We start from the raw sequence: 16,783 nt of genomic DNA on the forward strand, positions 1-16,783 counted from the left end.
TTATCCACATTTTTGATGAGAATTCCTGCTTGTATATGATCTTACTGCCAGAACTAACTCCTTTATTTTTAAAAACCTGGAAATGGGCACAGTCTGCAAATCTGCAGACACTTGTCACCTGGACCATGGTCTTAGTGACTCATATTTCCAGTCATGTTGTATAATTCTTTATTTTCAACAAATTGCCAATACAATATATTTATTTTGCCTTTTTTTTGATTGGTGCTGAATAAGTGCTTTCTTGTGTAGGGTTCAAAGTGCTTCAGAAAACACTATTTTATCAATGAGTGGAGAATAGATGGCCAATATCATCTGGCAAAGCACAGAGACATTAAATGACTCTTGCCCACAATCAACCAATGAATCAGCAGACCAGCTGGTAATACACTTGAGTTCTTCTAAATGGGTGCAGCAGAAAAGGCATTGGGATTTTTCCAGCATTTAAAAAAAAAAAAAATCTTACAACCAGTCTGATACAGGGTTATTTCTTATTGTTTCATAAATAAGCTTAAATGATGCAGGTTTGAATAATCTGCATTGCATTTATTTGTCCCTTCTTGGCTACTGTAGTGGAGGGAAAGATAGGAATGAGACCTAGGATTGTTTCTGAGGACTAGATGGCATTTAAGTATTAAATGTGGTAGACTGATAGAATTATTAGTAGAATGGAGACTTGATAAAGTTAAAGAAAGCATTCTAGACTTATATTGTTGGTGATCTTAGAAGTTCCTCAATACATGGACATATACAGTCAACTTTGCAGAAGGCACAGTGAATGCTTGGCTTGAAAATTAAATACTACAGATTTCCTCCACTATCTGAAAGTAAAGTGGTCATAGGTCAGCTGAAATGGCATAAAGTTAAGGAGCAATTACTTAGGATACATGTTGCTAAGGGATGTACAAAATAAACTGAGATAAAGTACAGATGCTCACAGACACAGTTTGATGCTATGGAGGCTTGAAGTTGAGATGCTGAGTATTGTTCCTAGGGAAAGGAGCTTGATGCTACCAATCTCACTGCTTGGGATGAGGACTGCCTCTGTAATAGCCCCCTGCAGAACAAATGCTGAATGATGTTTTTGTTTTTCACTTTTTTTCTTTCTTTTTTTTTTTTTTAGGTTTCTTTTCTTTTTTTTTTTAAATTTTATTTTATTTTTAAACTTTACAATATTGTATTAGTTTTGCCAAATATCGAAATGAATCCACCACAGGTATACCCGCGTTCCCCATCCTGAACCCTCCACCCTCCTCCCTCCCCTCCCCTCCCTCTGGGTCGTCCCAGTGCACCAGCCCCAAGCATCCAGTACCGTGCATCGAACCTGGACTGGCGACTCGTTTCATACATGATATTATACATGTTTCAATGTTATTTTCCCAAATCTCCCCACCCTCTCCCTCTCCCACAGAGTCCATAAGACTGATCTATACATCAGTGTCTCTTTTGCTGTCTCGTACACAGGGTTATTGTTACCATCTTTCTAAATTCCATATATATGCGTTAGTATACTGTATTCGTGTTTTTCTTTCTGGCTTACTTCACTCTGTATAATAGGTTCCAGTTTCATCCATCTCATTAGAACTGATTCAAATGTATTCTTTTTAATGGCTGAGTAATACTCCATTGTGTATATGTACCACAGCTTTCTTATCCATTCATCTGCTGATGGACATCTAGGTTGCTTCCATGTCCTGGCTATTATAAACAGTGCTGTGATGAACATTGGGGTACACGTGTCTCTTTCCCTTCTGGTTTCCTCAGTGTGTATGCCCAGCAGTGGGATTGCTGGATCATAAGGCAGTTCTGTTTCCAGTTTTTTAAGGAATCTCCACACTGTTCTCCATAGTGGCTGTACTAGTTTGCATTCCCACCAACGTGCAAGAGAGTTCCCTTCTCTCCACACCCTCTCCAGCATTTATTGCTTGTAGACTTATGGACTGCAGCCATTCTGACTGGCGTGAAATGGTACCTCATAGTGGTTTTGATTTGCATTTCTCTGATAATGAGTGATGTTGAGCATCTTTTCATGTGTTTGTTAGCCATCTGTATGTCTTCTTTGGAGAAATGTCTATTTAGTTCTTTGGCCCATTTTTTGATTGGGTCATTTATTTTTCTGGAGTTGAGCTGTAGGAGTTGCTTGTATATTTTTGAGATGAGTTGTTTGTCAGTTGCTTCATTTGCTATTATTTTCTCCCATTCTGAAGGCTGCCTTTTCACCTTGCTAATAGTTTCCTTTGTTGTGCAGAAGCTTTTAAGTTTAATTAGGTCCCATTTGTTTATTTTTGCTTTTATTTCCAATATTCTGGGAGGTGGGTCATAGAGGATCCTGCTGTGATGTATGTCAGAGAGTGTTTTGCCTATGTTCTCCTCTAGGAGTTTTATAGTTTCTGGTCTTACGTTGAGATCTTTAATCCATTTTGAGTTTATTTTTGTGTAAGGTGTTAGAAAGTGGTCTAGTTTCATTCTTTTACAAGTGGTTGACCAGTTTTCCCAGCACCACTTGTTAAAGAGGTTGTCTTTAATCCATTGTATATTCTTGCCTCCTTTGTCAAAGATAAGGTGTCCATATGTGCGTGGATTTATCTCTGGGCTTTCTATTTTGTTCCATTGATCAATATTTCTGTCTTTGTGCCAGTACCATACTGTCTTGATAACTGTGGCTTTGTAATAGAGCCTGAAGTCAGGCAGGTTGATTCCTCCAGTTCCATTCGTCTTTCTCAAGATAGCTTTGGCTATTCGAGGTTTTTTGTACACTTTTTTTTCTTAAGAGTGAAAATCCCTCCTCAAATTTCTTTTGGTTAGTGAAAACAGTTACTAAGATAAATCTTCTGAAAGTGATGTGGCATAAAGTGAACTTTTGAAAAGCAAGGGATACCTGTATTTCTGATTTTCTAAAATGATAAAGAAAAAAGAAAACCCCCTCACAAAAAGTTTACCATGGTTGATATCCTGTGCTCAGTGATTTATGGAACATTCTTTTGGGAGTTGAGTTGGAAATATTCATCTAAGACATTGGATCATAGAAAAAAGGAGGACTCGTCCAGTTGAGGATATCTGGCCGTTACTACTTTGCACCCAGTCTGTATTGTCCAACGTTGGCTTCTTTCCATGACTGTCATGTTTACTTAAAAGAATTCAAATTGTGACTGAGTCTGTCATTTATTGGGAGTAGTGGCACTTAGTCCTTAGTCATGGCATGACATACATTTTGGGGAACTATAGATCAAGAGAGGAAAAAGCCTTTCTGAATGATTTGTAACCAGGGAGTACTGACACACAGATGGATGATGCTGTCCTGTGGCCACGTCACTGCTTTTGGTTCTCCCTCTGCCACTTGAGAAAGAGGGTGGTAGGATGGCAGATGGCAGCTTTGTGGAACTCCTATCAGTTTACCGTGCGTGGTACATGGCGAACATACTCACCTTGAGAAGGGTTGTTTTGTCCTTATGTTCTCTGTAGAGCATTTCACACAGCCTTATCCTTTTCTAGGATCTTACTGAAAGGTGAGAGTATTGTGATGTTGATTATATTTTCATCCCCATCAACTCAGGATCAATATAGAACTAAGACTCTAATGCTGCTGTAAATATTTAGATATATGAAGCCTTTATGAAATCCCCATGCCTATTTCAAAAAATCTTTTGTTAATCTAGGAACCATGAGAAAATTGCTTTGTTAATGTCCTCACAATCGCATTTAGAGTTTGTATCATCTTTCTGTTTGTTTACTGGAACCTTTGGGCAGCAGTCTTACAGCTCATGAAGGTGATGCATTTGGGTTTCCCAGGATGCACCATAGCAGTGGAGCAAAGTAAGTTCCATTTTGCGAGCTGGCACCAGTAGATTGGTTATAGTTGCCAAGAGCACTGTATTGAGAACGGTTCAGTGGCAAACAAAACAAAACAATGCAGTGATCCATAATCCATGTCTACCATGAATGCAGGAGGGGAGAGTGCCCGCCAGTGAACCATGTATTCGATAACCATGTTCTACATGAAAGACTGTTTTGCTGAGTGCTTCCTGATATGAATGCTACACAGGTTGAAAACTCATTGTAACTTATTTTCCTTTTTACTTTTAAAAATGCCTGCATTTATTTTTTTAAACAGGCTAATAAACCACACCATGGATAACTTATTGGACTTTGCCTGAAAGGAATCATTAGTGTCATTGGATATTTGACCAACCTGGCTACAGGTTTTTTCAGAATGAATGGAAGGTCATGCAGCATGAATCTCCAGCGGACATCAGGAACCCCACAGGGGCCTGGGATGGTCAGTGGCCAACACATCCCTCCCATTCAAGCCCATTCGGGGACTCCTGGCCCCTCATCCTGTGGCAGCACAACAAGCTCTGCCATTGGAAGCCTTGCTAACAGCCTCCATCTCAAGATGCCCTCAGGAGGAGGGATGGCTCCTCAGAGCAACGTGAATGAGAGCCCCATCCATCTGCCTGCCTTGAGCCCCCGGAGGCAAGTGCTCACCAGTGGGAAGCCACGTTTCCAGGTCACCCAGGCTGGAGGCGTGTCAGGGCCACACACATTAAAGCCAAAGCAGCAGCAGTTTGGAAGCCCCTTTCCTCCAAATTCTGGGAAAGGTAGGATTGTCTTTCTGGGATCTTTTAAAAGTGGACACTGTTGTTTTTCTTTTCCTTGTCTCTTCTCTGCAAGCAAATCCTATGGAAAAATACATGATTCAGTGTCAGGGTCAAAGTCTCATAATGATATGTAGCTTCCTAGGAAAGGATGTGGATGTGTACATTTGTGTGAGGACGAGGGCACCACAGTGGTAAGTGTATTGTTTCATGGACTGTGAAACAGTTGAAGATGAGATGGAAAGATTGAAAACAGGGAGGTAGCATAAGTGTCATAGAGGAAAACAAGAGCATGTTTAGCAAGACCCTGCCCTCTGGATGCACAGAGCTCCATCTTGTCTTACCAGGAGCTAGATTCTGCAGGCCATGGAGGAGATGGGTGACTGCAGCTGTCATTATGTTAGTTGGATGCTAGAAGAAAGGTGATGTTTGGAAGGAAAAGGATTTAAAGTGGAGAAATTTTAATACCCAATAAAATGTGGAACAGGTACATAAAATGATAAAATATTCTAAGAGCAAAACCTATAATCTTTATAACATAGCTAGTGACAATAGAGAAAGCAGCTAGAAGAGTATATTGAACAGATGTATGTCTGTACTTGTGGAGAACTCGAAAAACTTGCCAATTTGAGAGAGATGAGTGCAGAGAGAATGCTTCCAATTCAGTAGATTTTGAATTACCATAGCTTTTATTTTTTTATTTTTTTTTAATTTTATTTTATTTTTAAACTTTACAATATTGTATTAGTTTTGCCAAATATCGAAATGAATCCGCCACAGGTATACCCACATTCCCCATCCTGAACCCTCCTCCCTCCTCCCTCCCCTACCCTCCCTCTGGGTCGTCCCAGTGCACCAGCCCCAAGCATCCAGTACCATGCATTGAACCTGGACTGGCGACTCGTTTCATACATGATATTATACATGTTTCAATGCTATTCTCCCAATTCTCCCCACCCTCTTCCTCTCCCACAGAGTCCATAAGACTGATCTATACATCGGTGTCTCTTTTGCTGTCTCGTACACAGGGTTATTGTTACCATCTTTATAAATTCCATATATATGCGTTAGTATACTGTATTGGTGTTTTTCTTTCTGGCTTACTTCACTCTGTATAATAGGTTCCAGTTTCATCCACCTCATTAGAACTGATTCAAATGTATTCTTTTTAATGGCTGAGTAATACTCCAATAGCTTTTATTTTTTAACCATAGATTTTGAATTAAGAGTAATTGTCAGAGAATAACAAATTATTTGAATGACTTGCTCTGTCTAGAAACTGATGTTGAGTTAACGAGGTTATATTGCTAATGATATGTGTATCGGGGCTAGAAAAAGGAGCATGTATATTATGCAAAGCATAGCTTTGTTATATAGCAGAGCATGATTATATTTTCCTCTAGATATTTTTACCATGTATTTTTAAATGCCTATACTCAGTGTTTATGCATGTGCATTCTCAGTCATGTCTTCCTCTTCCCAACCCTATGGACTGTAGCCTGCCAGGCTCCTCTGTCCATGGGATTTTCCAAGTAAGAATACTGGAGTGGATTTCCATTTCCCCCTCCAAGTGTTTATACCACCAAATAAAATTACTAGCAGCCTTGTAAGTGGCTATTCACCTAGTTAGCTCATAACTTAGCCAATTATGATGAATAATGGTTTATATCAGGCAGGTAACCCCAAAGTTGTTTGTTTTAGTGTCTGTGTATTTCTGAGTATGGAAAAGTTGATATAAATGGATAGATTAAAAAAACCTGAACATATGTGGAACTTTTTTTCTTTTCTTTTTTACTTATTTATTTTGGTCTAGGTTTGTTTTGAGTTGTTTTATTTCTCAGAGCTAACCGATATCTAGTGTAAGTACAGGAAAACTTTCCCTGGGGGCTGCATCAAGACTAGCTCTGCCATTGTTGGGTTGCTATGTTCATGGCATGGCAAGCTGAGCTTCTTAATGTCAAGCTCGTGTGTTTGTATTTACAGGGGCTGAGGCCCAGTACAGTCTTTCAGCTCGTGCTTGACTAGTGAACTGTAGCTTGCTTTTATATATATTTGTGTTTGAAATCCTGACTTGCAGGAAATAGTGGTGATAATATTAAAAACTTGTGCTTATTATATAATAACTTAGCATGTGTTAGGCATTGTGTTAAGTGCGTTCCAATACATAGTCTCAGTTATTCCTCACAACACTCCTGAGATGTATGCTATTGTTGAATAACTGACAAAGGAATTAAAGTCTAGAAAAAAATAAGTAACTTAAGCCTTGTCAGGCAATAAGGAGTTTGAGAATATTACTTTGATAGTGACTAGATGCGTTTATAATTATAGTCATAGTTGATAAAAAAAAATGTTTCAGGTACTTAAGGAATAACAAACTCTCAGGGCCAGTTCATCGTGGAACTCATGTAGAAATTAGCACTGCTTCCTGATTCTCCTCTTTTTGATTTTCTGGCTCCTTGCTTAACTTCCAAGCTTGCGGTGTCTTTTCTAGATCTGCATGATTGGGGCATGCAGGGACATGGGTAAGGAGTTGAGGACAACTGAATTTTTATTCTCCCTCACCTTACAGGTTGGATACCACTAGTGGTCTGGATGTTACCAGGAGTGGCTTCTTGTGTCCCTTTCAAATCTTGGTTGATAGTTTCTAAACTAAGCCAATAACTGAGAATGGTGATCTGGAACTGTTTGAACATCATCCAGTCATTTGTTCTACAAATATTTATTAAGCATATGTTATGGGTGAGCTACTGTTTGGGGGATTTGTTGCTGTTCAGTTGCTAAGTTGTGTCCAGCTCTTTGAGAGCCCACGGACTGCAGCATGCCAGGCTCCTCTGTCCTCCTCTCTCCCCAGGGTTTGCTCAAATTCATGTCCATTGAGTCGGTGGTGCTATGTAACCATCTCATCCTCTGCCGCCCTATTCTTCTTTTGCCTTCAATCTTTTCCAGCATCAGGGTCTTTTCTAATCAGTTGGCTTTTTGCACCTGGTGGTCAAAGTATTGTAGCTTCAGCTTCAGCATAAGTCCTTCCAATGAATATTTAGGGTTGATTTCCTTTAGAGATGACTGTGGCTTAGATCATGAACTCATTATTGCAAAATCCAGACTTAAAGTGAAGAAAGTAGGGAAAACCGCTATGGATGGAGGTTCATAACATTGTACAGGAGGCAGTGACCAAAACCATCCCAGAGAAAAAGAAATACAAGAAAGCAAAGTGGTTGTCTGAGGAGGCTTTAAAAATAAATTAGAAAGAAGACAAGTGAAAGGCAAGGGAGAAAGGGGAAGATACACAACTGAAAGCAGAATTCCAGAGAATAGCAAGGAGAAATAAAGAAGAGCTTCTTAAATGAATTTTAGGGATGTGATAGGCAATAAAACATAGTTCTGGCCCTTAGGGAGTTGAGAATTGAAAAATAAATGAACATTTAAAATAAAGCGTGGTTGAGGGAGATAGGGCAACATTTGAAGGGGTTCCCAGACTGAGCTTGAAAGGTGAATCTGGGAGAAGAGTAGGGTATCTGGACAGATGCCTAAAGAATGAGGGGCTAACTTTACAATCACAGGAGAGTATGTCCTCTGTGTGTGTTTGTGTGTGTGTGTGTGTGTGTGTGCGCGCACATCCACATGCCTGTGAAGGGACAGGGACTATCTGGAATTTGCTCTGGGTAGAGAGAAAAGCATGCTCAAAACCTGGAGGGGAGAGACCATAGTCCATTTCGTGGACTTCTGTCTGGTTTCACATTGAGGGGAGGTGTGGAGACCTGGGTAAGAGATGAGGCTGGAAAAGAATAAGCAGCAACCAGGTGAAGGGTCATGAGTGACATACTAAGGAGTTTGGATCTATCTCGAGGGTACTGGCAATCTGTGGAAGGATTTAACCTCGGGGTTGATGTGATAAGCTTGAGACTGACATCTCCCCCTGACTTTGCCACTGCTTTCCCGTGCACTGTTGACAATGTCATGATCCAGAAGGATAAGTGCCAAAGAACTTGTGACTCTGTGGGTGTATTAGAGTTTTTCAGAGACACAGAACCAATAGGAGGTATATCTATTTATCTTTCTATATATTGCCAATAGAATAAGTTACTTAGGGATTGTCATACAGACAAACATCTGAATTGAAGACTCAAAAATTTCCAGTTGGAGCCTCAGGAGAAATATAAATTTGATTTTAATGTTTATGTTACTTAAGGATTGAGTTCTGTTCCTATGAAAACTCAAATAGCCATGGATTTAACATTGTAGAGTGTGGTTCCCGAATGGTGTGCCAGGTGCTCTGGGGTACCACAGGAGACTCAGAGAGAGCTATGAGACATTTTAAATTTTGAAGGAGACATGGGATATGTGACATCCCTGCAGGCAAACCACTAGTTTGAGGCGGTTCAGTTTCAGCATTAGATTACGGTATGTTCTTTTTGGTGATATCGTAAATTGAGAAACTACATAATTGGTAGTTGTGACTAAGAAAAGCAAGTAGTTTGTACATCTATGTTCAGAGCAACATTTTTCACAATAGCCAAAGGTAGAAGTAACTCAGGTGTCCATCAGTGTAAATGAATGGGTAAACAAAATGCGTCATATCTATCAGTTCAGTTTAGTCGCTCAGTCATGTCCGACTCTTTGGGACCCTATGGACTGCAGCAGATATAGTCGTATTTATACAATGGAATATTATTCAGTCTTCAAATGGAAGGAAATATGACATATGCTATAATATGGATAAACCTTTAAGACATTATGCTAATGAAATATGCCCGACAGAGAAGGACAAATATTGTATGATTCTTCTCATATGAGGTTCCTACAATAATTAAATTCATAGAGACAGAAAGTAGAATGGTGGTTACTGTGGACCAGGGAAGGAGAGAATGAGGAGTTATTAACTAATGGGTACAGGGTTTCAGTTTGGGAAGTTGATCATGGTTTCAGTTTGGGAAGTTCTGGAGATAGGTCTTGGTGATGGTTGTACAACAGTGTGAATATAGTTAAAGCCACTAAACTGTACACTTAAAAATGGTTAAAATGGGAAATTTTATGTTACATATATTTTACCACAATAACAAAAGCAAGTGCTCAATGAAAATCAGTGTGAAATAGGAGGTGAAGGTGGTGATGTTCAATCTGATTCCAAGATTTGAGGACGCGACTTCACTTTTACTTTCACTTTTCACTTTCATGCATTGGAGAAGGAAATGGCAACCCACTCCAGTGTTCTTGCCTGGAGAATCCCAGGGATGGGGGAGCCTGGTGGGCTGCCATCTATGGGGTCGCATAGAGTCAGACACGACTGAAGCGACTTAGCAGCAGCAGCAGCAGCAGCAGCAGAAGGCATGATTGAAATGCACATCCCATTAATAATTGTGGTTATTTAAAAATGAAATAAAAATGATTTTAAAAATTTGTTATTTTTTCAAACAGATAATAAGTTATTAGTACATAAATACTATTAAGTTATTGACACCTAACTACTTAATAAACAGAACTATTAGATGTTCCTTTTGGCCTAGGGGCACCATGAAAAATTTGCTGAGACACTAAGAATTCCATGAACTGAGAGCATCTGGGAACCTGTGTCATAGGAGTTCATTTTTCCCACAGAAAGAGCAGTTAAGGGTGGGTGACTGCTGTTAATGGTTACAAGCTCGAGGAAGACAGGCCCATGATCATAACTGTCTTTGTTAGAAAAGACAAAAGGTTCTACTCCCTTGCAATCTACCTCTTTTCATTGGCTTTTCCAGAAACTGCATTCAACTACTTCCATTCGTAGGTAACTAATCTCTTAAATAAAACGTATTATTCATTCCTAAATATCTTTCTTTAAAAGTTGGATTTTTTTTTTTTCATTTTGTATTACCTTCTATTGTATTTTACTTTTTGGCATTTTCCATCTTTATCTCTAAAGTAAGCTGAAATACTTGGAAGTAAGTTGCAGACCTTGTGACCCTTTACTCCTAAATTCCTAAGCAGGTATCTTTCATGCTATATACCTAAAATACATTCATCATAACCAAGAAATTTAGCTTTGATACAACAGTATTACTTATAAACAGTTATATCTTAAAATATAGTTCATATTCAAATTCATTATGTATTTTATTTTACTTAATCATGATTTATAATATAAGGTATTACTCCCTCCCCCTTATAATCCAGTGTTATTTGTAGCCATTAAAAAAAAAATCTAGGATCTAATAAAAGATCATCCACTGCGTTTGGGTTAAATTTGGTTGTCATATTTCTTTGGTGTCCTTTAATTTGGAATGACCTAATCTCCCTGACTTTTTGTGTGGTTTTCATGACAAAAATGTGTTAATATTTTTAAAAGTTCAGGGCAGCTGTCTTGTCTCACAACCTGATCAGTCTGGTCATTTTGTCATAACTGGGTTCAGGTTAAACATTTTTGGCAAGAATGCTACATCGGTGATTTGTGCACCACCTATTGTGTTATGCCAGAAGGCACTAAATGGTCATTTGTCCTAGTATCTGTAATGCTGCTTTTGGTTGTCTGTCTAAGGTGGTGTCACTAGATCGCTACATTGTAAAGGACACTTTTCAAAATTAACAAATAATCATATGTGAATATCTTTAATAACCTTTCATAGGATTTATTGATGATCTTTGTCTCAATCAGTTATTATGTTGCTGATTGCATAAAGGTTACTTTCTAATTTTATCATTCCTTCTATGTTTATTAGCTGGTCTTCTTCTGGAAAGGAGAACTTCTCTCCCTTCTCTTTTAGTGTCATTGCAGATTCATTTATTCTTTTAAAAAATTCACTGTGCTATAACTCATTTCCATCACTATTTTTTCTGATGGTCAAACTGTCTCAGATTTGACCGATGGAAGCCCCTTCGGGTCAGTTCTTATGTCCTTTTGACATGTTCCCATTAAGTTCTTCCTTACTTTGAGACACAAAATAGTCTAGCCTCACTTGTACTTCCCTGCCCCAGACCTGGAATCAACCATTTGGGAAACTGGATGAAAGGGTATTCTTACTGGCTCTGGGATATCATTGCTTCTAGGTCCTTTCTATGGACAGAGTGAGGAAATAACACCAGAACAAGGTAATGAGTTCCAGTTAAAATATAACATCACAGAGTTCTTCCTCACACTTCCTCACTGCAAAGCTGTCAGTAAGAACGCTGGTTCATGGGTATATTTTTAGGAACATGGGTATATTTCTATTTTATCTGTACTACAACTAAGAAAAATTTACCTTTAGCTTTGTATTTCTAAGATATGAAATTTGTTTTTAAAATGATTGCTTACTGTAATTAAACATGTACATTTTAATGTGTTGAAATAAGAATTTTTATACTGATCTTTGTCACTGAATGTGGAGGACATTCTGCAGCTGGCAGCTTTCTGACCCTCCTATAATTGGTGAGGAGAGAATCCCAGTAACGGTGTGCCAATAGTGGTGCTTCTCGCTGCTTTCTTCTCACAGTTACAGACTGTAATTAGACTGGAGAAATGCATTTTTCAAAGCATCTGGGAAATTGGTTTTATGATCCTCACTATAAGTGTGTTTGACACAGCTATTTAAATACTTAACGACAGTTTGCAGTAGCCCTAGGACTATATAATTGGAAAGATTTTCATTGTAAAGGTTTTTTATTTTACTTCAGGGCCTCTGACATTTCTTGTTGGGCTCTGCTGTCCTTGGAGACAAAGGGAGTTAGTTATTCATTAGTGCTTGTGGGTTATTCATTATTGTTGGTCAGAAAAAGCAAAATAATATCAACAAAGGACACCAAACTAATTGGAACTTAAAACTTCTTTTGTGTCACTTAAGGTTGGTGACTCTTATAAAGACCTCGTCTAAGAAAATACGTTGTGTGAGCCTGGGAGGTCTAAAAACTAGTGTATTTTAAATACTACATCAAGTTTTATTTTTATTGTCCATGGTTTACTAATTCAATTGGTTATGATCTGGAGCTTAGGTTAGGGCTTAATTTCTTAGTAGATCAACAAGCTTCATATTTTTCTCTCACTGCTGTATCAGAAATTTTAAAGTCTGCCACTGATTTAAAAAGCTACTTCCCTATATCATTGCTTCACTTATGTTGATCCCTGGTAAAATAACAGACAATAAAAAAATCTGCTAACATCAATGGGTGAAGCGTGTTAAAATGTAGTCATGTTAGAATTGGGGCAAGAATAGCAACTGGGGATCCCGCATTTTTGAAGAGTTATAGTTGATATATTAGCTTAAGAAAGTTGGGGCAAAATATGTGGTTACATTTTTCCCCCTCATGTCTGCTTTTTAATCAGTTATATTTCCTTGCACTTCCAGTGTGGCTTCCTGCAGAATTAGAGCAATTAAAGTTAATATTCCATAAAAGATTCCAAAAATAACCAAACCAGTCAGAGACCAAAGGCTTTATTTCAGTTGAAGTAACCAGAATTTTCATTTTGTCTTGCCAAAAAGGCAGGTGAAACACAGTGTTTAGTTTTGTTTACTCTTTGGGCTGCACAGGGTTCACTTTGTGTGATTTATTGATGCTGGATATAAGTCAAATTGATGATGGATTTCCAAGTATTACTGAATGGCAGACACGATTTATTCCAGTTATAAAAGTGGTTTGTCAGTCTCATAACATTCTACCTTTAAAAGAATATTCCATTTAACACCCCTGCCCTCTACATATACCTCAAATGCTATGGGACATGAAGTTGAAATGTTACATGTGTTAGTTACCCACAGCATTTTCTAAAGCTGTTAAATAGCAACCACTTTTTTTTTCTTTTTTAATTTATCTGACTACACTGGGTTTTAGTGGCAGTGTGCAGGATTTTTGTTGCTACATGAGAGATCTTTCATTGTGGCATGTGAGATCTAGTTCCCTGACCAGGGATCAAACCTGAGCCCCTTGCATTGGGAGCATGGAGTCTTAACCACTGGACTACCAAGGAAGTCCCTAAACTGCAACAACTTTGGATTTGTACAGTACTTTGTAGTTCATAACCTTTGATAGTGACCATTTTGTATGATTTGATCAAAGGCATCATCCCATAGGGTAAGGTAAGTATAACTGGTCCCATTTTAGGGATGAAGAGACTGAGGCTCATTTTTCTAGAGATCTCATTTTTCATGTGCTGCATGGATTGACATTGAATAGGACTCCGCAGTCTGAGAGCTCCTGTTACAAGAGTGCTGAGAAATCTTGCCTATTTTATCCATTAGAATCTAAGATTACTGCTATTCCTGAAATAGTAGGTATACCTTTATAAACTCAAAACTGTTCAGTGGTCATTTCTATCCATGAGCTGAGGCTCTGGGCCCCTGCTCCTGTTTTAGAAAATTGTACTTGACAATTTTCAACAACCGGTCCTTCTGAGCAGTGGGGGCATTGTCTACCCAAGAGACATTAGGCAGCCTTTACATGATGGGTACCTGAGTGACATCAGTATATGTACAAGCATGAAGTCTTTAAACCCAGGCCAGAGGATATCATAAATACATTAATAGATTTGCTCCTTCTGACGTGTCATGTTTTAAGGATACAATGGATGGTGACTTATATTTAATACCTATTTTCATGGCTGCATTATTTGGATAATGAAAGAAATAGAATTTCTGTAATTGGACCTGATATAATAAACAAGTTAAAAAATGAGACTTGTGGAAGAGGATCTTGTTAGTCAAGGATACTATGAGGCCAACAGCATTAGCATCTTCTGGGAGGTGGTTAGAAATGCCCAGTGTCGAGACTCCCCCAGATCTACTGAGTTGGATCTTGCGTTTTAATAAGATCCCCAGATCATCAATAAGATTCCCATATCCCCTTGGCTAAAAGGTGACTGCACAAAGCCCTGTCTCAAAAGGGGTGCCCCATGCTTGGGGTATAATGCTCTGTGGTGACTGACTTGACATTCTTGCTAATTTTATCTTTGAAATTATATTTTGTGAGTGAAATCTGGTGGGACACTGAAACTTGTGAGGGAAGCAGGCTTGAAGTCTTAGTTCAAACATCTGTAGTTCCACAGCTTGCCAGGATGGCCACTGGCTCCCTTGCCCCACTCAGCATCCACTACTGCCCTGTGCCCTCGGCAGGGACCTTGAACATTGGTATGGTGATGTCAAGGTCAGATACGAATGCCCCATGTGCTCAATCATGAGTGATGCTTTGGGCACCTTTGAAGGCCTGTTTCTCTGTCGGTATCCCTGTATGAAATCAGCACAGTGTTAAATGGCAAATAAAAAATATCATGGTAAGTCAAAAGATGGGAGAAGAAAGGAAAATGCTATTTTCCTGCTCTTTGGACAAGGAATCCAGCATTTTCGTTTTGGTCCTTGTAAGTTACGCTCATTGAAATTTGACAAGCTTTAGTATAAGAGATGGAGAAGGAAATAGCAACCCTCTCCAATATTCTTGCCTGGAAATTCCATGGACAGAGGAGCCTGGAGGACTGCAATTGGTTGCAAAAGATTCAGGCAGGACTTATCGATTGAGCGTGAGTATAAATATAAGAGAAAGAGCATGGGCACGATCAGAAGACCCACATCTGTCTCTCGTTCATGTTTTGCTGGTGTGTGATGTTGGGCAAGTCACTAGACCTCCTTGCCTCAGTTTCCTCATCTGTAAAATGAGGGTGATGTCTTATGCCCCTTTCCAAATGGGCTGGGTCTAGGTTAAGGGCAGACCTGGCAACATGTCTTTGAGTAGGAATGTGTCCAGAACACCTCTCATCTTTGGCTTTGGTTTCATGCAGATGATAAGCAAACCTGGGCATCATGGCCCAAGAGTGGGATGGAGGTGAAGGGCAGGGTTCAGAATGGGAGAAGAAGGTCAAAAACCTCATTATCAAGTCCTTGGGAGTGGATGGAAAGCACAAGTCAAGAATTGAGGAAGGCAGGAACTGAGGATTATGGGTAGGGAGAAGTGAGCATCAGACAACTTGTGAGCTGCACGTATGGGTTTCCCAAGTGGTTAGCCACTTGTGTGGAAATCTCAGGCACACATGAAATTGTGGAAGAGAAAAGATGTTTGCTCCTGAGACTTAAATTTGATGTTAAATATGAGAATATATTTCACACTGTCAACTTCCAGAGACATGTAAAGGAGTGTTCTTCCCTTATTATAAGGGCAGTAAGGATCTCCACGGGGCTTCCCTGGTAGCCCAGCTGGTAAAGAATCTGCCTGCAATGCAGGAGACTCCAGTTCGATTCCTGGGTCAGGAAGATCCCCTGGAGAAGGGATAGACTACCTACTCCAGTATTATTGGGCTTCCCTGGTGGCTCAGGCAGTGAAGAATCCGCCTGCAGTGCGGGAGACCTGCGTTTGATCCCTGAGTTGGGAAGATCCCCTGGAGGTGGGCATGGCAGCCCACTCCAGTATTCTTGCCTGGAGAATCCCCATGGACAGTGGAGCCTGGTGGGCTACAGTCTATGGGGTCACAAAGAGTTGGACCTGACTAAGCACAGCACAGCACACGAATCTCCATAATCCACAGCACTTGTTGCTGAATGGGATGGCCTCACCCCGATACCAATTCATTCATGGATTTGTCCTTTTTTAAGTCTAGGCAGTTTGAAAAGCTACTTGTTGTGTGGCTGAGAACCCTAAATTCTGTTTTCACAGTTTGCCTCAAAGCTAGAGAGAAAAAAATTAAAACACAATAACCAAACCTTGAGATGGTGATTGCAGCCATGAAATTAAAAGATGCTTACTCCTTGTAAGGAAAGTTATAACCAACCTAGATAGCATATTCAAAAGCAGAGATATTACTTTGCCCACAAAGGTCCATCTAGTCAAGGCTATGGTTTTTCCAGTGGTCATGTATGGATGTGAGAGTTGGACTGTGAAGAAATCTGAGTGCCAAAGAATTGATGCTTTTGAACTGTGGTGCTGGAGAAGACCCTTGAGAGTCCCTTGGATTGCAAGGAGATCCAACCAGTCCATCCTAAAGAAGACCAGTCCTGGGTGTTCATTGGAAGGACTGATGCTGAGGCTGAAACTCCAATACTTTGTCCACCTCATATGAAGAGTTGACTCATTGGTAAAGACACTGATGCTGGGAAGGATTGGGGGCAGGAGGAGAAGGGGACAACAGAGGATGAGATGGCTGGATGGCATCACCGACTCAATGGACATGAGTTTGGGTGAACTCTGACAGTTGGTGATGGACAGGGAGGCCTGGTGTGCTGCAATTCATGGAGTCACAAAGAGTCGGACACGACTGAGGGACT

General features: G+C 39.7%; 1 protein-coding gene across 5 annotated transcripts in view; it reads left to right on the forward strand.

The window, feature by feature from the left end:
• The window catches only part of GLIS3 (GLIS family zinc finger 3), a 691,476-nt gene that overhangs the window by 203,882 nt on the left and 470,811 nt on the right, over window positions 1-16,783 (forward strand). For 3 of the 5 annotated variants that reach the window (XM_086415266.1, XM_086415262.1, XM_086415265.1), the window contains one exon: window positions 4,109-4,595. The exons of the other annotated variants lie outside the window; for them this stretch is intronic. In XM_086415266.1, the coding sequence (XP_086271392.1) occupies window positions 4,208-4,595 (388 nt within the window). In that variant the 5' untranslated portion in view covers window positions 4,109-4,207. The remainder of the gene's footprint in view (window positions 1-4,108; window positions 4,596-16,783) is intronic. 5 annotated transcript variants of the gene reach the window in all.

This window comes from Bos grunniens, chromosome 8 (assembly GCF_055505025.1).
Source record: "Bos grunniens cultivar Pamir isolate PY7600 chromosome 8, Bosgru_T2T1.0, whole genome shotgun sequence".
Taxonomy (NCBI): Eukaryota; Metazoa; Chordata; class Mammalia; order Artiodactyla; family Bovidae; genus Bos; species Bos grunniens.